At 40.8% G+C, this 23,301-nt stretch overlaps 3 protein-coding genes and 1 long non-coding RNA gene across 5 annotated transcripts; 2 read left to right on the top strand and 2 right to left on the bottom strand.

The window, feature by feature from the left end:
* Positions 1-373: 373 nt before the first annotated feature.
* Positions 374-1,709, bottom strand: LOC137140172 (vitelline membrane outer layer protein 1-like). The gene is made up of 4 exons (XM_067528339.1): positions 1,472-1,709; positions 1,215-1,330; positions 906-1,019; positions 374-669 (listed from the first exon to the last, which is right to left on the bottom strand). The coding sequence occupies exons 1-4, from the start codon at positions 1,637-1,639 to the stop codon at positions 486-488; spliced, it is 582 nt and encodes a 193-aa protein (XP_067384440.1). The 5' UTR covers positions 1,640-1,709; the 3' UTR covers positions 374-485.
* A 3,777-nt stretch (positions 1,710-5,486) lies between these two features.
* On the bottom strand, positions 5,487-8,213 carry LOC137140173 (vitelline membrane outer layer protein 1 homolog). 2 transcript variants are annotated; one of them, XM_067528341.1, is made up of 4 exons: positions 8,001-8,213; positions 6,921-7,036; positions 6,199-6,318; positions 5,487-5,876 (listed from the first exon to the last, which is right to left on the bottom strand). In XM_067528341.1, the coding sequence occupies exons 1-4, from the start codon at positions 8,091-8,093 to the stop codon at positions 5,645-5,647; spliced, it is 561 nt and encodes a 186-aa protein (XP_067384442.1). In that variant the 5' UTR covers positions 8,094-8,213; the 3' UTR covers positions 5,487-5,644. The 2 variants fall into 2 exon arrangements, with proteins under 2 accessions (XP_067384442.1, XP_067384443.1); XM_067528342.1 differs by having other exon boundaries at positions 7,917-8,211.
* Positions 8,214-16,051: 7,838 nt separating this feature from the next.
* On the top strand, positions 16,052-17,728 carry LOC137139928 (uncharacterized). The gene is made up of 3 exons (XR_010916410.1): positions 16,052-16,397; positions 16,547-16,882; positions 16,979-17,728. It is a non-coding gene; the product is annotated as an uncharacterized lncRNA (long non-coding RNA).
* Positions 17,729-19,309: 1,581 nt separating this feature from the next.
* On the top strand, positions 19,310-21,446 carry LOC137140246 (vitelline membrane outer layer protein 1-like). The gene is made up of 4 exons (XM_067528482.1): positions 19,310-19,502; positions 19,626-19,744; positions 20,680-20,793; positions 20,919-21,446. Exons 1-4 carry the CDS (start codon positions 19,335-19,337, stop codon positions 21,100-21,102), a joined length of 585 nt encoding a protein of 194 aa, XP_067384583.1. The 5' UTR covers positions 19,310-19,334; the 3' UTR covers positions 21,103-21,446.
* Positions 21,447-23,301: the final 1,855 nt, after the last annotated feature.

Genomic DNA, 23,301 nt, shown 5'->3' with positions numbered 1-23,301 from the left:
ATGGATCCTCAGATATTAATTCTACTGAAAGTTAATTGTTCTAGAGAACCATGACCCTTTTAATTTAGAGATGAAATTTTATTCACCGTTAAGAAAAACTCTGTTAACGTGGTCCTAGATATGCAAAAGGTCGATTCTTTGTCATCTTAGTTGTTTGATTTAACTCCCACCAGGGGCAGAGCAGAGGGGGTGGTCTGGGCACAGCCAAGCCTAAAATCTGATTGGCCACCCCAGGAGCCAGAAGGACAAGGTGGTGGTCACAAGCAGAGTTGCTTTTTCTAGCAGTTGCCACCAGGCAGATTAACCAACCAAAGTCACCACCAACATTCACCTTTGAAAGCACTGTGGTTGTTTAACAGGACGACACATTGACCATTGTTGCATTGTTTATTTAGTATCAAACGTGTGATTCAGAATGTGCAGGATCCACATGAGGTGAATATCTCATCACAGCAGTTGAACAACATGATTTAGTAAAGTTTGTGTTAGTTACAGCAGAGGAATTTCACATCGTTCAGAGCGGTGTCGTCTCCATCACCCTGAGGACCCTCCACACGGGTCTGCAAACCACAGATGGCACCTCTAGAACATTTAAGGCTCCAGCTGCCCCAGGATCCCCATGTCATACCGTTACCCTCCAACTGAACACCAGAGCCACTGCACAGGAACCTGCAGATGCCACAAGCACAAGCGGTTACACACTCCACATTTTGAGGACCACAAACGTAAAGTTAAAGTCTTTACATGGCAAAAACAGTTCCTCCATTTTCTCTCCAGCAACTGTAATTTCAGTTGCCCCTCAACAAATCAATTGACTCAACATGGGGGTCATTTTAAATAGTTTGGTTACAAATGTAATCAATGTGACAGGTAATGCAGTCGTAAGACTCGTATCATGAACTCACTTTATGTTGTTGGCGGCTGTGTCGTCCCCTCGTCCTTGTGAAGGCTCAACACTGAGCATGAAAGACAACAGATACCCTGAGTTGCACCACCTCACTGGGGTCCACTCTCCCCAACTGCAGGATCAGAGGATACAAAGACCATCAGTTGATGAGGGCACAGCCTGATCAGCAGTAACAGTCCCGGTGTGTTTATACGTGTGTTTGCTTTGCTTGTTTCACCCACTGATGTTTAGTTCACGGGGAAAAGCACAGAACGTGGTGTGTGTTTGGAGGAGGAAGAGACAGAAACAGAGACAGACACAACCCCACCTTCCAACAGAAGACTCCACAGTGGTGTAGTGACCATCTCTGTTGTTTGGGTTGACACAGTACAAGCGGATGCCGTTTAGCGCCGTGTCGTCTCCACTACCCTGGTTACGCTCCACCTGGGAAACAACCAATCAGGAGACAACATTACTCAATAAATGTGTGTGCGAGAGAATTTACCAACAAAGCTCAATATAAACTGGCCACTTTCAGATTCATGGTCGAGCTGCGTCATTCGCCTCTACAAACATCAGACTCACCTTGATGCTGAAACCCGATGCACGAAAACCTTCAGGACACACCTCCATTGGTCCCCAATTCCCCCACTGACCACCGTTCCCCACCATCAGAAGACTGCTTTGCCCTCTTACCCAGCTCATCAACGACAGCAGCAACAAGTGTGAGATGGTTGAGTACAGAAGCTGCATCTTGTGGTGGAAAGTGTGGCTGAAGAGCCAAACAGAGAACAGAGAAACTAAAGATGAAAGTGTTGCTACTCTGCACAAAGGTAGAAGGTAGAAGATGTGTTTCTTAGCATTTATATACTCTAGGTTATCTTCTGTTGGGCAATGATTGACACATGAGTGCAGATTGGGAGCCATTCATTAACTCTAATGATTAAAAGAAACAGTGAGCTGGACAGAAACAGTAGTGTAGAAATAATCTACACAATAATCAATAATATGTGAACAGCTCACTTGAGAAGCTTGTTACATGGTTTTAATTTGAATATTTTCATATTTACTTACATTTTTACAAACAAGATGTCATTATCTTGTGGTGTAGAATAATGGGAACAAATGCGTTTTTTCTATTTTAAAATCAATTTTCAATGTAGCAAAATGTATCAGTTTGTAATTTAATGAGAAAAATGTAAAAAGTGACTTTTATTTAAAAAAAAAACATCAGTCAGAAAAGAAATTACAGTATTTCTTTCTAGTTGGCTCTGTTAAACAGTAAATCTCATTTTGTGGAAATGACACGAGGGTCAGGGAGATGTCTTCAGGTACAGATACACTACTACTACTCTCCTTTCGGCTTATCCCGTGTGTTCGGGGTCACCACAGCAGATCATTGTCCGTATGTTGATTTGGCACAGTTTTTACACCGGATGCCCTTCCTGACACAACCCTCCCCAATTTCTACCGGGCTTGGACCGGCACTGCATCGCTGGGGAGGGGAAATGGGCTGTTAGGTTCAGGGTCTTGCCCAGGGACACTACGACATATAGCCAGGGCCGTGGATTGAACCACTCACCCTGTGGTCCGTAAGCAACTGCCTTTACCAACTGAGCTATAGCCACCCCGGTACAGATACACTAATGAAAAAAATATACTCAATGAACTAACAGGATTATTTTACTGTAAAATTTTCTAAAAAAAACAATACAAAACATATTTGCCATAAATGAGATATTTCTTGCTTGACTTAAAAGGTAAAAAAGCCCATGAGGGACAAAATCAGAATTATTCTCACAAAATGGGTAAAAGGCACGAACCCCCAGCACAACAGGTCTTTAAAGACAAAGCCCTGAACTAAAATGAACCCAAAAACAAATTTACATAATCACATCATCCACAGGGACAATGGGTTATCACTTCATAAAGAATGGAGCAACTGACCATGTGACAGCTGATTGAATAAATCAATTTCTCATCGTGATCCTCTCAGCTTTTCTTACCGTTGCTGCTTGTTGTGTTGTCCATTTACACACAGGCAGAGCTTGTTCAGAGTCTGACAGCTGTCCGATGGTGAGAGATGGTCTTTGGCTTTAGTTTCCCATCATCAGCCTGAGCCTTGGTGGCCATTTTGGTGACTCTAAAAATGCTTCAGGAAGAATTCAGATGCTTTTAAAATGTTGTGCCCGTCACCTCGCTACCACATGATGAGAAAAATTTAACAATTAAAAATTGTCAAAGCTGAAAATACTTGACAGTATGTAACTTAGAAGAAGGTTGGACAGTTAAGCAGTGTACTGTAGGTTGTGTTTCTTGCTTTTATCCTCCTCCTTTTCAAAGCAAACACTAGACCAGAAAGCAGTTCTCCCTCCATCTCTATCATTTCTTGATTCTCGTCAATGTTCAACTTTTGGCAGCTTCCAGATAAAATACCTTACTGACAGTCTACGCAAATACATTGTTGTTCCAAAGTCGGAATTTCTTAAGTCGTTCACCAAAGAGGTGGAGCTCAAAGACTAAAAGGTAAAAAAAAAAAAAGTGCAAAATGAAAAAAAATTGTTCACGCAGCTACAAATTCATTTGTTACCGCAGGTTAATCCATGTTTCTTCTCTAACAAATACAGATGTAGTATTTAAAAGTAAACATATTTCTAGTAAGCAGGGAACAGAATGTGTCACACATAACAAACGAATCAAACTATTTGTAGAAAAATGACTTTGCAGGACTGTGAACTGTTCACCCTCCGGACATTGCTGTTGATTATTTCGTCCTCCAATCAGACAGGCTACATGTATGGAAGCTTTATTCATAGAGTAAAAGAGGAAAAATAAAACAAGAAGAGGTCAAATGCTTGACATAAGAAGCCAGTTTTTCTCTGCTCCTGTCCAGAAACACACGGATCCTCTGGAGCATCTTTCGTTCTCTGATATCACGGACGGGATCTGGTGCTGTTAGCAGTGGTAGTAGTGGTTGTGATGTTGGTGGCTGTTGTAGAGGGTACGAACGCAACATATGACTTCTCATAATTTCAACTGTGTCTCTCCAAATTTTAACGTACCATTTTTCTTGGTTTTATCGCAATAAAAGAAAAGTCCGAAAAGTCTTTTCTTTATACATCTTTAAAGGTATTTTACCATGTGCCCCCCATGAAAATAACTGAACAGCCCATTCACAATTGTTCCTGTCTTCAGTAGCATAATACAAACAAAAAGCAAAACTGCTAAGACAACACTGCAATGTCTTCAAGACATGTCTCTGACTGTCCCTGAATGGTCCAACCAAAGCCCAGACTGTAGCAATTTAACAACTTTATCAGAATAAAAACTCAATGTTTTCCCCTTGAATAGATGGAATCAATAGAAGATTTAATAAAAGTGTTTTATAGGAGATCATGGCTTAAGTTTGTAAGTCTGGGAGTTTTGAAGAGGCTTAGAAGAGAAGCCCAGCTGCCCTCAGTGTAGACAGACCTTCACACCGAGACCTGTCCTGGTGAAAAACACCATGTTATCAGTTTTAGTGGAGGAGCTGAAGAAGACTGGATTCTGAAGATGTGGCCTGTGATGTCTGCACAGGGAGGAAGAGAAAAGCCTTCAAGTCCCTTCCAGGGTGTCTGGTTCCATACTGTGAGAAACACCTCCAGACTCATTCCAATGTAGCTTCATTTAAGAAACATGAACTTGCTGATCCCTGCAAGAACCTGCAGGGGAACATCTGCTCTCACCATGATGAGGTGATTAAAATATTCAGTCATACTGCAGTATAAAATACCCTTCATGCAATTTCTGCTTTAAGACCTCAGCCATCATACCAGCCCCTAAAAAGGTGAGGATCAGGGGACTTAATGGTTATAGACCCATTGCCCTGACTTCTGTGGTCATGAAGTCTTTTTGAGCGCCTCATCTCGTCCCACCTCAAGGACATTACAGACGCCCTTCTGGACCACCTGCAGTTCGCCTACAGGTTATTGGCTGCAGCCTCCAGCTCTCCAGCAGCTGTCCGTCTTCAGGACCCGAATTAGGGCAGCCCCGATTGCAGCCGGCCCCTCTCATCCCGGACATGAACTGTTAAAGGTCCCCCCCCCCCCTCTAGTCCATCAAAACCAGGACCTCACATCACAAGAACAGTTTCTTCGCCACTGCGGTCGGCCTGCTGCACAGCAACCAAATCCCAGCCCAGATAAGCCCCCCAACCCACAGATAGTCACTCTCACTTTTTTAAGGTGAACTACCTCCCATTGCAAACTCACTTCTTATTTTATTTATATCGTGGTTTAGTCTCTTTGCACATATTTCATATTTGTTGTGTGTCTTACACGTCAACATATTTCTTAAGTGTTCGTAAGTGTGTGTTTTCTGATTTGTCTTAAACCAAAAAAGCATTTTTGATTTGTTCATTGAACTAGAGCTGTGAAATTTGCCAAAACCCCTAATCTTCAATAGGGGTTGAGTCATTTTGAGTGCAACTGTATGCAGATTACAGTAAAATCAGCTCAACTGTGGTTCGCTCCCAGACTTGATGACAAAATAGGAAAAATATGAGAATAATATGAGTAAGAACATCAGCAAATGTGATTAACACTCAGAGTTACGACGTATATTTGTTTTGCTACAAAGTTTTATTTTGTGATAATCTTTATTTAAAGATCTCAGCAAATGTTGGGTTCTGAACGTACAGATGTCATAGGAGGTGAAGAACTTATCAGAGCAGGTGATAAGTCATAAGTCATGCAGACCCCACAGAGATGTTTCTCATCACTATCTATTTATGAATGATCCTCTTAAATTTAAATAGGTGGGTGTTGGGTAAATGCAGCAGAGAAATTGCACATCATTTAGAGCAGTGTCGTCTCCAATGCCCTGAGGAGCCTCCACACGCGTCTTCAAACCACAGATGTAACCATTAGGACATTTATCGCTCCAGGAGCCCCACGATCCCCATGCCATTCCATCCCCTTCCAGCTCAGCACGAGAGCCACTGCATCTGAACCTGCAGAGATCAATAGTACACACACACGGTTACACACTTCACCCTTTGACGACCATAACTGAAGATTTAAGTGTTTACATGGCAAAAAAAGTGTAAACTTATTATTGTGTATTTTTTCTTTGCATGGTTGTAAACAAGCATTTCACTAAATTAATTTGCTGTTTCTGCATTGTGTGCGGTCTGTCTTAAGCTTTAACTCAAATTAACTGGTATTAAAAGAGGGTTCATCCCTACAATGAGGATAAGATATTGATTATTGTGCATGTTTTGCTATAATAACATGACAGTTAATGTTGTTCTGAGGAGCATTTCTATAACTTACTTTATGTTGTTGACAGCTGTGTTGTCACCGAATAGGAAGAATTGTTGAGGTTCAACACGGAGCTTGAACGAGTCTAGAAACCCAGTGTTACACCACGTCACGTGTGTCCACTTCCCCCACCTGCAGGAGCAGAGCAACAAAGTGCAGTGGTTTACCAGCACAGCCTGCTCAGCTGTAAGACCCTCAGGGTGTTTGTACACGTGTTCACTGGGCTTTCACATTAATCTGCACTAATTTCATGCAACCAAATGTCAATACCCAAGGATTAAATCTCATCTGCATCATTGAGCCAATAGGAATGCAGCATTCAACACCTGTTAGTGGGGACGTGGCTCATTAGGGAACCTAACCTTAACCTGCAGGCTCCTACTTCAAATCCAGCTTTCATAGATTTCCATGCATTGATGTAAGCAGACAAGTTTGTTAGGTTGTGATGAAAAAATAAAACTACAAAGATGGCATATTTATTAGTCATTATTAGTTATTTTCTTTTTGTCAAACTTGATTGGTATTGAGAAAAGTATCATTCTGGAACCGAAATCAGTTATCGGTGCTGGTATCAAAATTTAACAAAACCCACTATAGTTTATATCATCTGAAAAATCCTCAACAGCACCTTAATGCTGATAAAACTTTACTTTCATTGTTAGAATTCAATCATGAAACACAACAGCATCTGTATGTGAATGTTTAGAGGAGGAAAAGACAGAGAAACCATCCACCTTCCCATCTCAGACTCCACAGTGGCGTAGCGACCACGTCTGTTGTTCGGGTTGACACAGTACAAGCGGATGCCGTTTAGTGCAGTTTCATCTCCACTGTCCTCGAAATCCTCCACCTAGCAAACAATCAATCAACAGGTAATATGTTGCCTCATCAATTTCATAAAGTTATTAGCAGTTTCTTTGCAAACGTCTTGCCTGTTTTCTAGTTTTCTTCCATGTTACACTCACCCAGACTCTGATGATGGACAGTTGGAAATGACAGTCTGCAGCAGGAAGGTGCAGAGCAGTAAAAGTTGGAGAGAAATCATATTTGAAGGAGCTAATGTGGAGCAGAGTATGTGGTAGAAGATGTGTGGACAGAAAGATCATTAGCCACATTCTGACCAAGTGGATTCAGCCAAAGCATGAAGAGGTGAGTTTTTAACTGCGATCTGCTCAGGTGCAGCGAATGTTGTGTATTAATGAAGCTGGTTTTAGCTTCAGGCTCAGTGAGTAGGACCCATGAATGTTTGGGTAGCAATATTTGGTCACTGCAGCTTCATAATCTTCCTTAACATTTGATAATTTTATTTATGTTATATTAGCTAATATTTATATGAAAGGACGCCTTCACGGATTTTCAACTCGCTTCTTTTGGTTCTAGTTTTGGGTAGTACACCTACACAAATGCCTTTAAGCTTCCCTTTGACTTTCCTATATCAAAATATCTCTCTACCTCTAGCTGAAACATGCCTCCAGACGACATCACTTGGAGGAACCTTCAGTTCAGATTGATTGTAATCATAGTTAGCCTGTTTTTCATCTGAAAAACTACTCTTGGTGATGTCATCTGGAGGAGTTTTTCAGCTAGAAGCGGCAAAATATTTGAATATAGGGACGTCAGAGGGAAGTTTAAAAGCATTAATGTACATTTACACCCTACACTGCAGTCAAGTGGAAAATTGGTGAAGTTGCCCTTTAACTTTACTTGTTCCTTTTAATGAATAGACTCACCTTGAGGCTGAATCCTGAAGCATAGTAGCCTTCAGGACACATGTCCCAATCTCCCCAATCCCCCCAATCAGTGCTGTATCCCACCTTCAGCCGGTGCTGTATTATGATTGACCCTCCTACCCAGGGCATCCATGACAGCAGGAACAAGTGTGAGATGATCAAACAGAGCGGCTGCATCTCGTGGTGGAAAGTGTGGCTGAAGTCTGAGAAAGAGCGAAAACAATAAACCAGCTGAAAGTGTCGTTTCCGTGCAGAGAAACAGAAAGAGCTCCCTAATCTGTGCACAGCATTGGTTACCCAACATTTATATACTCCATCTTCTGTGTGGTTAATTAGTAACACACAACTCTAGACTGGGAGCCTAGACTCATCAGCCAGAAGTGAACCAATCTAAGTGTGGGCACAGTAATGTGCTGGACAAAAAGACGATACACAAAATCAATAATATATGAGCAGCTTACTTAGCAAAACTGTTTAATAAAATAAAACTTTTATTTTATTGTCATTGTCTTGGACATCATGTGTTTACTGACACAATTACAGACCTCAACAATTTTTTAAATAAACTGCTAATGAAATACTAGTGAATCATTGTTTCTGCAATAAAAAAAAAAAAAAAATCTTAGATTCTGCAAAGAAACTGAGCTCCATTGCAGTTGAGGGGGGGGGGGAGTTGCTATCAAACACTTTTCTTATGATACTAAAAATTGGTATATTCAAATTGTTTTCTGCCATCAGTGCAATCAATGTTTTAGAAAAAGTGAAAACCAAAGTCTGATTACATGAAAACATGCCTTTGCTCATAAAACAATATTTACATATTGTTTCCAGTCAGAGTCCAAACCAACCAGCTTCCAGTAAACAAGGTGGACCCCCTGAGGGGGGTCAGAAAAACACTGGCAACTAACCAGCAAACCTTCAGCCCTTCAATGTTTATTCCAAACTCACCTACAGTCAGAATTAAGTATTCAGACTCACTTTTTACTGCATTGTACATTTATTTTAAAATGGAAAACAAACTGTGCACCTTAATGACCCATGTTCTGATGCAACACATTGATTAAAATATTGAAATGATATTCGGGTAAAGGATGTTGCAATGAGGTGGTTTGGGAGGGTGGTGGCTCTACAAAGCACTGGAATGTCAAGCCAAAGACCCGAGAGGATCCTGATTCTTGTGTCTGGTTAGGTTCAGAAAACCACTGATGTTAGGGTTAAAGATGGAGGAGGTGACTAACCAGCTGCTGTAACCTAAACACAGCCATAAAATACTTAAAACTGTAGTCACAAACTGGACTCCACATCTGGGACAAGAAGGACCTTGGGCAGGGAGGTGACCAGGAACCCAACGGTCAATGTAACAGAACTTCAGAAGTTCTCTGCAGAGATGGAAGAACAACAAACATCCCAGTAAGACTCCACCAATTAGACCTTCATGAGTGAGTGGTCAGACAGAAGATACAGCCTGTAGGAGTTTGTCAAACATCATTTAAAAGACTCAGGTGTTTGAGGTTCCAAAAATTACACACTTTGGGTAAAACCTGAAGCTCTGTCTGATGAACACCAAGCACTCATCACCTGCTAAAATCACTACTGTAAAGTCCGGTGGGGGCAGCATCATGCTACAGGGCTACAGAGTTGGGAGAAGGAGGAACACAGCCAAATACAGGAAATGTTCGCCAATTGCAAAAAAAGTTAGGACAATGTGTAAAACCTAAATAAAACAGAGTTCAATGATTTGCAAATGTCATCAACCCGTATTTTATTCACAATAGAACATAAACATCAGATGTTGAAAATGAGACATTTTACCATTTCATGGCAAATATTTTGAACTTGATGGCAGCAACTAATTAGGTTAATGGGCAACAGATCAGTAACATGACCGGGTATAAAAGGAGCATTACAGAGAGGAGGAGACTGTCAAATGTAAAGATGGACAGAGGTTTACCAATCTATGACAAACAATTTCAGAAAAATGTTTAACGTAAAAATTGCGAAGACTTTGAAGATCCCACCATCTACAGTTTATAATATCCTCAAAAGAGAGAATGAGGAGGAATCTCTGTGCACAGGGACAAGGCTGAAGGTCAAAACTGGATGCATGTGATCTTCGGGCCCTCAGGCAGCACTGCATTAAAAACAGGTCTGATTCCCTAATGGACATCACTGCATGGACTCAGGAACACTTCCAGAAATCACTGTCTGTGAACAGTTTACTGTTCAATCTACAAATGTAAGTTAAAGCTGTATCTTGCAAAGAAAAGCCAAATTTGAACATGATCCAGAAATGCTGCTGTGTTCTTTGGGTCAAAGCTCATTTAAAATTGTCTGAAGCAAAATGGAAAACTGTTCTGTGGTTAGATGAATCCAAATTTGAACTTTTTTGGAAACTACCATGTCCTGCTGACTAAAGACGAGAAGGACCATCCAGCTTGTTATCAGCAGACAGTTCAAAAGCCTGCATCTCTGATGGTATGGAGGTGCATTAGTTGCTATGGTGTGGGCATCTTACACAGCTTCAAAGTCTCCATCAATGCTGAAAAGTACATAGAGGTTTTAGAGCAACATATGCTCCCATCCAGACATCACTTTAAGGACTTGCATATTTCAGCAAGACAGTGATACACCACATACTGCCTCCATCACAACAGCAGGACTTTGCAGGAGAAGAGTCAGAGTGCTGACTGGCCCGTCTGCAGTCCAGACCTTTCACCAATAGAAACATTCACTCATCACGAAGGAAACACACACCAGGGGAGAAGTAAATACTAGACAGGAAGTGGGGCAGGACGACTAAGGAGGAATATTGCAGGAAGAGACAAACTGCAAACTGAACAAAAATCAAACTTAGTTGGTGACTGATCGAGTGGAATAAAGTGACAAACAATATAAAAGGCATCAAAGTAAAGACCAATAGATGACCACATGCACAAACAAAGCAGGTGGGGAATTGAAAGGAAAAACAAACCGGGGCACATTTAACTAACAACGACGTCAATGTGACAGAGCTACAAATAAGAACGATAAAAACAAGACCAAACCTCAAACCTCAAACCTCAGACCTCAGACCAAGAAACAGATAACAGAAGTCCACAGGAACAAGAGTCAGGAATTCACAAACCACGAGTCAGGTAAACTCGAAGACGGCGTGTGTGACAACCACAATCACCTGACAGAGAATCAAGGGCAGAGCTGGGTTTTAAAAGACAGGGAACAGGTGAAAACAATTGTGGACGGGTGGTGAAGGTGGAAAACAAACTGGGAACAGGAAGTGGAGAAAAGGGTTACAAAATAAAAGTCCAGACAGGAAGTGAGAATGAGGGCCAGATCATGACATGACATTATTATTTATTTATTTATTTTTAAATAAATTAATAAAAATATTATTAATACCCTCCAATCAGACAGGCTACACAAATGGAAAAACATTTCCTTTAGTAAAAAAAAAAACATATGTCATAATCCAAATAAATAAATAAATTTAAGAAGTCAGTTTTCTCTGTTCATCTTCAGAATCACTGTGATTCTTCATCAAAATAAGAAAGGAGATAATTTTGTTTCTTCTACAGTTGTATTTAATCACTGAAAAGGTTCATAAAACTGAATTATGGTAGATTGGGATCTAATCTTTAGAAGAATTCAGCTGCTACGAGCTCTTTTCTTCATTTGAAATGCTTAGACACAATATCTCTATGTAGTAGCTGTTTAACAGCTCCGTGAATCAAAACCTAAAGACTGCTCCCTCTACTCAAACACAGGAAGGAAACTCCAATCTGGTCACATGTTCCCTCCACTGTCAGATCAACAGTTTGAAGATGGTTGTAACCAACATGTGGTGAAGCTGCACAAACACAGAGATCAGATTTGATCAGAGTTCAAACTAGTTTCAGTTCTGAGAAATAGAAGCTGAGTCTCTGCTGCTGAGAGTTGAAATGGACAGATGGACCAAGAAACCTTCTCTTGGTCCATCTGTCTGGATCTGCTGAAGGATCCGGAGACACATCCCTGTGGACACAGCTACTGCATGAAGTGTATGAAAAGTCACTGGGATGAAGAAGCTGAGAAGAGAAGCCCCAGCTGCAATCAGTGTAGACAGACCTTCACACTGAGACCTGTCCGGGTGAAAAACACCATGCTAGCAGTTTTGGTGGAGGAGCTGACGAAGACTGGACTCCATGCGGCTCCTGCTGATGACGGCTGTGCTGGACCTGGAGATGTGTCCTGTGGTGCCTGTGGTGGCCCACAGAGCTGTTACTGTGTGAGGAAAATAACATTTCTCAGGAAGAAACTGTCTTATTTTAGTCATCAAGACAGATTCACTGATTATCACCAGGTCCTGAGCAGAGAGAGTCTAAGTGGACAGGCGAAGGGGTCTCTGTGGCAGCTGCATACAAGGACACCAGTAGAGCAGGGACGTTGAATGAATGTGCATTTGGAAACAACCATAAATCCTGGTCATTGTTACCATAACAAATATTTATTGTCATACAACAATATCAAAATGACCAGGAACCCAACGGTCAATGTAACAGAACTTCAGAAGTTCTCTGCAGAGATGGAAGAACAACAAACATCCCAGTAAGACTCCACCAATTAGACCTTCATGAGTGAGTGGTCAGACAGAAGATACAGCCTGTAGGAGTTTGTCAAACATCATTTAAAAGACTCAGGTGTTTGAGGTTCCAAAAATTACACACTTTGGGTAAAACCTGAAGCTCTGTCTGATGAACACCAAGCACTCATCACCTGCTAAAATCACTACTGTAAAGTCCGGTGGGGGCAGCATCATGCTACAGGGCTACAGAGTTGGGAGAAGGAGGAACACAGCCAAATACAGGAAATGTTCGCCAATTGCAAAAAAAGTTAGGACAATGTGTAAAACCTAAATAAAACAGAGTTCAATGATTTGCAAATGTCATCAAGCCGTATTTTATTCACAATAGAACATAAACATCAGATGTTGAAACTGAGACATTTTACCATTTCATGGAAAATATTTTGAACTTGATGGCAGCAACTAATTAGGTTAATGGGCAACAGATCAGTAACATGACCGGGTATAAAAGGAGCATTACAGAGAGGAGGAGACTGTCAAATGTAAAGATGGACAGAGGTTTACCAATCTATGACAAACAATTTCAGAAAAATGTTTAACGTAAAAATTGCGAAGACTTTGAAGATCCCACCATCTACAGTTTATAATATCCTCAAAAGAGAGAATGAGGAGGAATCTCTGTGCACAGGGACAAGGCTGAAGGTCAAAACTGGATGCATGTGATCTTCGGGCCCTCAGGCAGCACTGCATTAAAAACAGGTCTGATTCCCTAATGGACATCACTGCATGGACTCAGGAACACTTCCAGAAATCACTGTCTGTGAACAGTTTACTGTTCAATCTACAAATGTAAGTTAAAGCTGTATCTTGCAAAGAAAAGCCAAATTTGAACATGATCCAGAAATGCTGCTGTGTTCTTTGGGTCAAAGCTCATTTAAAATTGTCTGAAGCAAAATGGAAAACTGTTCTGTGGTTAGATGAATCCAAATTTGAACTTTTTTGGAAACTACCATGTCCTGCTGACTAAAGACGAGAAGGACCATCCAGCTTGTTATCAGCAGACAGTTCAAAAGCCTGCATCTCTGATGGTATGGAGGTGCATTAGTTGCTATGGTGTGGGCATCTTACACAGCTTCAAAGTCTCCATCAATGCTGAAAAGTACATAGAGGTTTTAGAGCAACATATGCTCCCATCCAGACATCACTTTAAGGACTTGCATATTTCAGCAAGACAGTGATACACCACATACTGCCTCCATCACAACAGCAGGACTTTGCAGGAGAAGAGTCAGAGTGCTGACTGGCCCGTCTGCAGTCCAGACCTTTCACCAATAGAAACATTCACTCCTCACGAAGGAAACACACACCAGGGGAAAAGTAAATACTAGACAGGAAGTGGGGCAGGACGACTAAGGAGGAATATTGCAGGTAGAGACAAACTGCAAGCTGAACAAAAATCAAACTTAGTTGGTGACCGAGTGGAATAAAGTGACAAACAATATAAAAGGCATCAAAGTAAAGACCAATAAATGACCACGTGCACAAACAAAGCAGGTGGGGAATTGAAAGGAAAAACAAACCGGCCGACATTTAACTAACAACGAAGTCAATGTGACAGAGCTACAAATAAGAACAATAAAAACAAGACCAAACCTCAAACCAAGAAACAGATAACAGAAGTCCTCAGGAATTCACAAACCACGAGTCAGGTAAACTCGAAGACGGCGTGTGTGACAACCACAATGACCTGACAGGGAAACAAGGGCAGAGCTGGGTTTTGAAAGACAGGGAACAGATGAAAACAATTGTGAACGTTGACGAGTGGTAAAGGTGGAAAACAAACTGGGAACAGGAAGTGGAGAAAAGGGTTACAAAATAAAAGTCTAGACAGGAAGTGAGAATGAGGGCCAGATCATGACATGACATTATTATTTATTTATTTATTTTTAAATAAATTAATAAAAATATTATTAATACCCTCCAATCAGACAGGCTACACAAATGGAAAAACATTTCCTTTAGTAAAAAAAAAAACATATGTCATAATCCAAATAAATAAATAAATTTAAGAAGTCAGTTTTCTCTGTTCATCTTCAGAATCACTGTGATTCTTCATCAAAATAAGAAGAGAGATAATTTTGTTTCTTCTACAGTTGTATTTAATCACTGAAAAGGTTCATAAAACTGAATTATGGTAGATTGGGATCTAATCTTTAGAAGAATTCAGCTGCTACAAGCTCTTTTTTTCATTTGAAATGCTTAGACACAATATCTCTATGTAGTAGCTGTTTAACAGCTCCGTGAATCAAAACCTAAAGACTGCTCCCTCTACTCAAACACAGGAAGGAAACTCCAATCTGGTCACATGTTCCCTCCACTGTCAGATCAACAGTTTGAAGATGGTTGTAACCAACATGTGGTGAAGCTGCACAAACACAGAGATCAGATTTGATCAGAGTTCAAACTAGTTTCAGTTCTGAGAAATAGAAGCTGAGTCTCTGCTGCTGAGAGTTGAAATGGACAGATGGACCAAGAAACCTTCTCTTGGTCCATCTGTCTGGATCTGCTGAAGGATCCGGAGACACATCCCTGTGGACACAGCTACTGCATGAAGTGTATGAAAAGTCACTGGGATGAAGAAGCTGAGAAGAGAAGCCCCAGCTGCAATCAGTGTAGACAGACCTTCACACTGAGACCTGTCCGGGTGAAAAACACCATGCTAGCAGTTTTGGTGGAGGAGCTGACGAAGACTGGACTCCATGCGGCTCCTGCTGATGACGGCTGTGCTGGACCTGGAGATGTGTCCTGTGGTGCCTGTGGTGGCCCACAGAGCTGTTACTGTGTGAGGAAAATAACATTTCTCAGGAAGAAACTGTCTTATTTTAGTCATCAAGACAGATTCACTGATTATCACCAGGTCCTGAGCAGAGAGAGTCTAAGTGGACAGGCGAAGGGGTCTCTGTGGCAGCTGCATACAAGGACACCAGTAGAGCAGGGACGTTGAATGAATGTGCATTTGGAAACAACCATAAATCCTGGTCATTGTTACCATAACAAATATTTATTGTCATACAACAATATCAAAATTCCCGTCTCAGGTCCTGAGTCCTTCAGAGTAGGACTGTACCTGGATCACAGAGCAGGCATTCTGTCCTTCTACAGTGTCTCTGAAACCATGACTCTCCTCCACAGAGTGCAGACCACATTCACTCAGCCTCTACATGCTGGACTTGGGGTTTCGGGTCATGGAGCTGAATTGTGTGAACTCAAATTATTATTTTAGTAAGAGTGGGTTCAAATCTGTAGTTTGCTTCTCTGGTTAGTTTTCTGCTGAAAGCTCCAGACGTGTCTGCACAGCCCAGAGATCAAATCTCTGTCAAACAGTAAATGTTCACATTTGCCGGCGTAGACTTGAAGCCAGTGAATAAAAACATTGTGTGTGTGAGTGTGTGTGTGTGTGTGTTTGCTCCCCCATTACAACATAAATATTTCATAATATGACATAATATGACATAATATGAACTTTATTTAAAGATCTCAGCAAATGTATGAATCTTAATGTACAGGAGAACATCTGGTTCCAAGCCACCAGATGTCACTGTGCTGTGGTTGTTAGGAGCCTCTGAGCTTCAACACTTCATCCGCCCATCACAAGTTATTTCACTGTTTCATTTAGAACAGTTAGAAATAACTGGTGTTAAAAAGGAGCCGTACCTGTGCTCAGGTATACAGATTATTATCCAGCGTCACACAGAACAGCTGTGTCTGCTCTGTTCTTTAAAACGGGTTTAGTAAAGTGTAATATCACGGTTATGTTTTATTATATTTGTAAGATTTGGGGATTCAAGCAGTGTAAAGTGCCAAAAGGTAGAAAAGTGTTTTATAAGCGCAGAGCATTTATTAAACTGCACAAACAGCATCAGGTAGGTCACATATATTCTTACCTTTTTTATTCAACAAAGGGAAAATCACTTTTTTACACATTCTGGTTTAATTTTCTTTGCACTAGATTGAACAAAGCTTAAAAAACTGAGAGTCTTTACATGACAGTAAGAGTAACACTTTCTTTCAGTGTCCTCTTAACAAAGCATCAGAAGGACTGGGACCAGTTGCTTGCTCAAGGACACTTTGACATGTGATGAGAGGAGCCAGGGATGGAACCAACAATTGGGAGATTGGTGGACAACCGCTCTACCTCCTTCACCACAGGCGCATATGTTGCACCACATGCTCCGATTCGGCACTTTCTCATTTTGCAGCTGGTGAACAGTAAGCAGGAATCACAGAGACTCCAAAGAGTGTGGACAATATTTACTAGAGTCTTTGTTTTCACAATGAAATAATATACCATCCACTGAAGATGTGTTTCTGGATGATTTGTTTTTAATAGATTTAATAGACACTGGAGGTCAGTGGCTTTCTCTTAAACACATTTGGTTGTGAAGATGATGAATAAGCATATGGTGAACTTACTTAACTGTGTTGTCACCGCATCCTTGCGAAGGTTCAACACTGCAGATACTGAGACAAGCACCACTTCACTGGGGTCCAGTCTCCCCATCTGGAGGATCAGCCATCACCGTCTGCCACTGGAAGCTTGGTTCGTGTTTGTGCTGTGCTGTTTACAATCGCCATACGCTCCTGGATCTCTGATGTTCGGCCAAGAATTTGGAGGATTTAATCAGGATTTCTAGTCAGGGAAAGCTGTGTGATCCACGTCCTGTCCTGTGGACTCGTTGGATGAGTTCAGAGTGGTTCATGGCCTCTTTCCCTCCCAGTGCTCACTAGAGCCTGTCAGTGCCTGGCAGGTAGCTGTTGTTGACCTGGAGGAGATGTTCCAGCCCCGCCGTCCCTGGGCTCCTCGCTCCAGGCAGCGCAGCGTAAATCTGAAGAACCTGTGGCGTCTTTGCTGGGCCCCCAGGACCATCAGCCCTCCTGCCCAGGCAGCTCTTAAATGCCAGGTCTCTAGTGAACAAAACTTTGATCCTTAAGGATTTTTGAGGACACCTCAAAAGGTTTGGATTCTGTTTGTTTGATAGAGACGTGGTTACGCTTCGGTGAGTCCAGTGATGTTTCGGAACTTTCTATCATCTTTCTAAATGAATTTTATGAATTGTTGGCTGAAATCATGAGTATGATTAAGACCTGCACATGTGCGTTGTCCAAATAAAACAATGTCTAAGGACTTTTTAAGCCTCATTGACTCATTTCTCATTTCTTTACACACACTTGACCTGGATTTAACTTATGGTTCGTCATTTCCCAACTTGAGGATGTGGGGTGTCCTGAGACACATGTAAACTGGGAGACACTCATTACCTCTACAGAATCTAAAAAACTGAAGATCTCACTTAGCAAGATTGTAAATTTAAATTTTTTATTAGCATCAATTATATAACTAGAGTAGATCAGAACACTCTGCTGTTTAAAAATGACAAATAGCCATAAATTAGATAAAAATACTGACACGATTATAAGAAAACATGCCTACGCTCATAAAAGTGTTTAGGAATTGTTTCTGGGCAGAGTCCAAAGTAAACCACTGCTGGTAAAGCTGAAAGCTGTGCAGTCAGACAAACAGGACAGACACTGGCAACTAACCTGGAAACTTTCAACCCTGCAGTGTTTATTCTAAAACAGACACCTAAAGTTTTTAAATTACAGCCTGAACTTCCTGCAGTTAAGCTGGATCTGCTGGGAACTTTTAGTAATAATGTTGTACCTGTGTAATGCGCATAAATACATAAATGTAGGAACCTGGTAACCACAAAAGAAGTTTGGGGAAAATGAATGAAAACCTTCAGTATTTAATAACTAAGAGGCATCTATTGTAAAGTTACATGGTACATATATGATACTTAATAAGTGTTTGGAGGCACCACATGGAGAATTTACAATGTAGCTACTTTTAACTATGAGCTACATATTCTGTAATTACAAGGTACTGGATGAACAACCCTGGAAAAATGATTTTATTTTATTTATTGTTTTGCATATGATCTTGATCTGCGAGTCACTTTACCAGTAAACTCTGATTGTGAATGTTTGAATAATGACAGTTGCCCCCATGCCCACACTCCAAGGTGCACTGAAGTGGAGAACACTTTTTCATTCACTAGCGCTTCCATTCCCAGGATAACACAAAACAATTGAGATTATTAATCCAAAGTTCAGGAGCTCGAAAAATTGTGTTTACGTGTTGTTTCTGGGCTGAATACTGCATGTGTTCTTTTGGAATAAAGATAGCAGGGTTGAATGTTTGCTGGTTAGTTGCCAGTGTTTGTCTGAATGCACAGCTTTCATTTACTGGCAGTTGTTTAGTTTGGACTCTGCCCGGAAACAATACGTAAACACAGTTTTATGAGCGTAGACATGTTTTCATGTGATCAAACTTTCATTTGTACTTTTTCTAAAATAGTGTTTGCACTGATGCTAGAAAACATTAAAGTAGAACTTTTAATATTCAAATTCTAAAAACCATTAAAGGTGCAATAGAGTGAAACCAACTTATATTTTTAATTAATGAAGAACCTAGAAATCCTAATTGCAGATATAATCGTTCAGAATATTAAATATGTTACACACCAATCTAATATTTTAATCAAAAGAGAAGTTAGTTTCTGTACTATTAATATTAATAGCATTTGTCTTCTATAGTTTTAGTAAACACCTGTCTTTTACACTTTTTACTTTTTAAGGATGATAAGAAAAATGAAGAATCTTGCAAAGTCAGCTGTTCACTCCTTTTATCATGGTAGATTTATTGAGTGGCTCCAGGTCTTCACATTACTCATTAACCACACAGAAGAGGAAGCATATAAATGCTGCTTAACCAATGCTCTGCACAGATTTACCACAAGATGCAGCAGCTCTGTTTAATCATCTCACACTTGTTCCTGCTGTCATGGATGCCCTGGGTAACAGGGCAAAGCAGGCATCTGACAGTGGGGAACGGTGGTCCATGGGGGGAGTGGGGACGCATGGAGTTGTGTCCTGAAGGCTACTACGCTTCAGGCTTCAGCCTCAAGGTGAGTCTGATATTTGTAGCACTTTATTGTGTGGGAACAACCAGTTCTCATTACAACACACACACACACACACACACACACACCGACATGTGTACTGGTGTTCACTGATTGGTTGTTTCCCAGGTGGAGGGTAAGCAGGGCCGTGGAGATGACACAGCACTAAACGGCATCCGCTTGTACTGCGTCAACCCAAACAACAACGTAAATGGTCAATACAGCATCATCGAGTCTTCAGTGGGGAGGTGGGTGAATTTCTGTTTCTGTAGTTACATGTGTGTGTTTGGTCTTTATTTATTGGTTTAGTTCAGGCAGGTTTGGTGGCTCTGCCAGCTCTGCCGGTCAGCATGACACTAAGTCGCCATGAGCCATCAAGTTGGCACCAGCTGCTAGATGCATTGTGGGTATGATAGTGTTGAATCTGCCTCTCAAACGACTAATGCTGTACTTTTGTACTGGCACTGTGTGATCGTTCAAACAAGGAATCCAGGCTGTGGCCCTGCTGCCTCACAGCTAAAAGGGTTCTGGTTCAAATCCACTGGCTGCAGCCTCGCTATGTAATGTTTGCATGTTCTCCCTGTGTTTCCTCCGGTTTCCACCCACTGTCCAAAGACATGGGAGACTCTAAATTAACTGTGGTGTGAATGGTTGTCTGTCTGTGCATGTCTCACTGTGTTGGCCCTGAGACAGACTGCAGACCTGTCCAGGGTAAACCCAACATCTTGCCCAACAGCAACTAGGATAATCTCCACCCCCACCTGCCTCAACCATACGGAAAGAAAAATACATGGCAGGACATAAATCTAAATACACAAAAGAGGGATGAATCCAACTGAATAAAACAAATCTAAGCTTGGATCACATATCACAAAACACCACCTCTAAACTTTAAGTTTGACTTAATCTACTTTCCTGCGTGTCCTCGTAACAATGTGTCTAAAAGTCTCAACATGAAGTGAAACATAGTTCAAACCTGGTGTTAATAAGAACAAATAAATGAAATCAAGGACATAAATAAAATATGTAAACTAAATTCATGCTGTGGCTGATAACAGACAAGTCTGTTTCCACGTGACATAAACCAGAGTGAGTGAAGGAAGTGTCTAAACACACAGGGGCTGTTACTGCTGACCAGCCTGTGCTGCTAAACTGATGCACTTTATATCCTCTGATCCTCCAGATGGGGAGAGTGGACCTCAGTGAAATGGTGTTTGGCTCAGCGTCTGGTCTCTTTCATGCTCCGTGTTGAACCTTCGATAGGAGATGGAGACGACACCGCCGCCAACAACATTAAGTAAGTTAAAGATAAACAGTATATTACGTTTTAAGCATCAAGGTTCTTACATCAGCTTAAGACACAGACACACACAGTACAGCATCGATTTTATATACTGAACCGTTTGTCTGTTACATCTGCAGGTTCCTGTGCAGTGGCTCTGGTGTTCAGTTGGAAGGTGACGGTTTGACATGGGGAACATGGGGCAGCTGGAGCAGTAAATGTTCTAAAGGGGCCATCTGTGGTTTGCAGACCCGTGTGGAGGGTCCTCAGGGTGATGGAGACGACACCGCTCTGAACGATGTGCAGTTCCTCTGCTGTAACTAACTCAAATCTGTTCTCAGCATTCAAACGTTACCAAGTCTAATGTAAAGAAAAGTGTTTTTTTCTTTATTGCATAAAGAAAATGACAGATTACGTGTAATATGTGATTTACCAAATGCTGTTTGTAAGTGTCTTGGTCAGTTTAATGTAACCATGATATTACACTTTACTAACATGTGTTTGAATACAAGACCCACTGTTACAGAGCAGGTGGTGATGGGAAACGAGAAATATCTGTGTGTGTGTGTCATCTCTTGCTGACTCATCATAATATGTATGTTTAGAATCAGATGCAGAATGAAAATGTAAATAAAGTTTATCACAAAATAAAACTGCAAAAAAACAAAGGTCTGTCATAAAGTGTCCTTCTGTTCACAGCCACAGAGAAAAGCCGCAGAAATATTTATGTTGTTGAGTATTGTGAGGTTCACACCTTCTTCAGAAGCTTCAGTTAGACACTAGTGTAGAACCTGTTACACACACACACATCACTGTTGCTTTTATAACTTTTTAAAAAATGGATTTAGACATCAAAGGAAATGAGTGGAATGCAATTATTACAATGACGAAACCTGTGACACATAACTGAGATAGTTTCCTCTTACAGCTGTGTAAGTAGGTCATTATAAGAAAAAAAAAAAAAGAAACCAAATAGAAGCGGAGCTACTATCAATATTGATTCACTTCAGTCAAACTGGGTGAGAGTGAGACATGAATGCACATGTCCAATGTTCAATGTTCCAGTACTTATTGCGTAACATGCTGTTTTCTAACAAGGTGATTAACCGCAAAAATCACAAGTGTCTGATGAATGAATCAGCCACTAAATGTTCTGCTTCAATGACAATTCATATTTAAACACTTCTCTTCATCACGCTGTTCACATTCTGACATTTGAGACCAAGATGCTGAAGGTCACGGGACAAGTTACTGAGACTTTGACCTTTTTGTTGTGGTTTACCCACAATACAGTGTTTGAGATGAAGAAACCACCATTGCATGCTGCTACTTAAAGGCCCTTCTTTCCTGATATATCACTTCTGCATTAATTTCACTGGAAAATCAAATATTTCTAACTTTTTGTGAGTAATGTATTTTTTCATTCGTGTACCTGCACCTGAAACAGCTGCTTGGCCCTGTTGTTAGAAGTGACAATAAAGTGAAACTCTCTTTTCTGCCACAAAATGGGATAAATGCCATTGCAATAAAATGCAATAAAACATATTTGATGTCTTTATTAAAGTGGTGAAACTAATCTTACTCAATCAGAAAAGTCAGATTTTGTCTTATTCAGTTACACAGTGGTTTCGTTTTGGACTGGAAGTGTCAGGGAGTGAACAACTTCAGGTCTCTCCACAGATCTTCTGTGGGGTTGCAGTCTGGGCTTTGGTTGGGTTAGGGTTCTACAAAGCCTGACCTTTAGTTTGTTTGTTTGATCTGACATGCAGTGTGAATTGCATGTCAGATCATGGCAGCCTGGTTGGTCAGGTTTGTGCCTTTCCAAGCTATGTCAATGCTTTCAATTTGCCACGGATGAACCCCAGTCAACTTCTAGACTCATTTCAAGGAAAAATAAAGGAAACAGAATTTGGAGTCAACGAGTCTAAATACTTTTGTTAACAGGAATTTGTAGCTTTAAAGTTTTACTTACATTTGCAAACATAAAAAACAAACCCCGACATTATTTTGTAACTTTATAATAAACGTACAATGCAGTAAAATGTGTAAAAGTGAAGGGCTCTGAATATTTTCTGACGTGACTGCAGTTGGAATAACCATTGCAGGGTTGAATGTGTGCTGTTTAGTTCCGAGTCTTTGTTCATAATGTCTGACCTCACAACTCTCATTTACTGCCAATTATTTGTTCTCACTCAACACTCTGCACAGATACACTATGTAAACACAATTTTATTAGTGTACAAACCCTGTTTGTACTGAGGACATTAAAAATTAAAGTATATTTGAGATGGAGATCATGGGGCAGCTGGATCAATAAATGTTCTGAAGGGGCCATCTGTGTGGAGGGTCCTCAGGTTGATGGAGACGACACCGCTCTGAACGATGTGCAGTTCCTCTGCTGTAACTAACTCAAATCTGTTGTCAGCATTCAAACGTTACTAAATCTGTTGTAAAGTAAATTAAGCCATGTGTAAAAAAGTGATTTTCCCTTTGTTGAACAAAAAAACCCCCACGACTTGTAAT

Source organism: Channa argus, chromosome 13 (genome assembly GCF_033026475.1).
Source record: "Channa argus isolate prfri chromosome 13, Channa argus male v1.0, whole genome shotgun sequence".
In the NCBI taxonomy this organism is placed as follows: Eukaryota; Metazoa; Chordata; class Actinopteri; order Anabantiformes; family Channidae; genus Channa; species Channa argus.
Note: the sequence above shows the minus strand (reverse complement) of the source record. Positions and strands in the feature narration are given on the sequence as shown.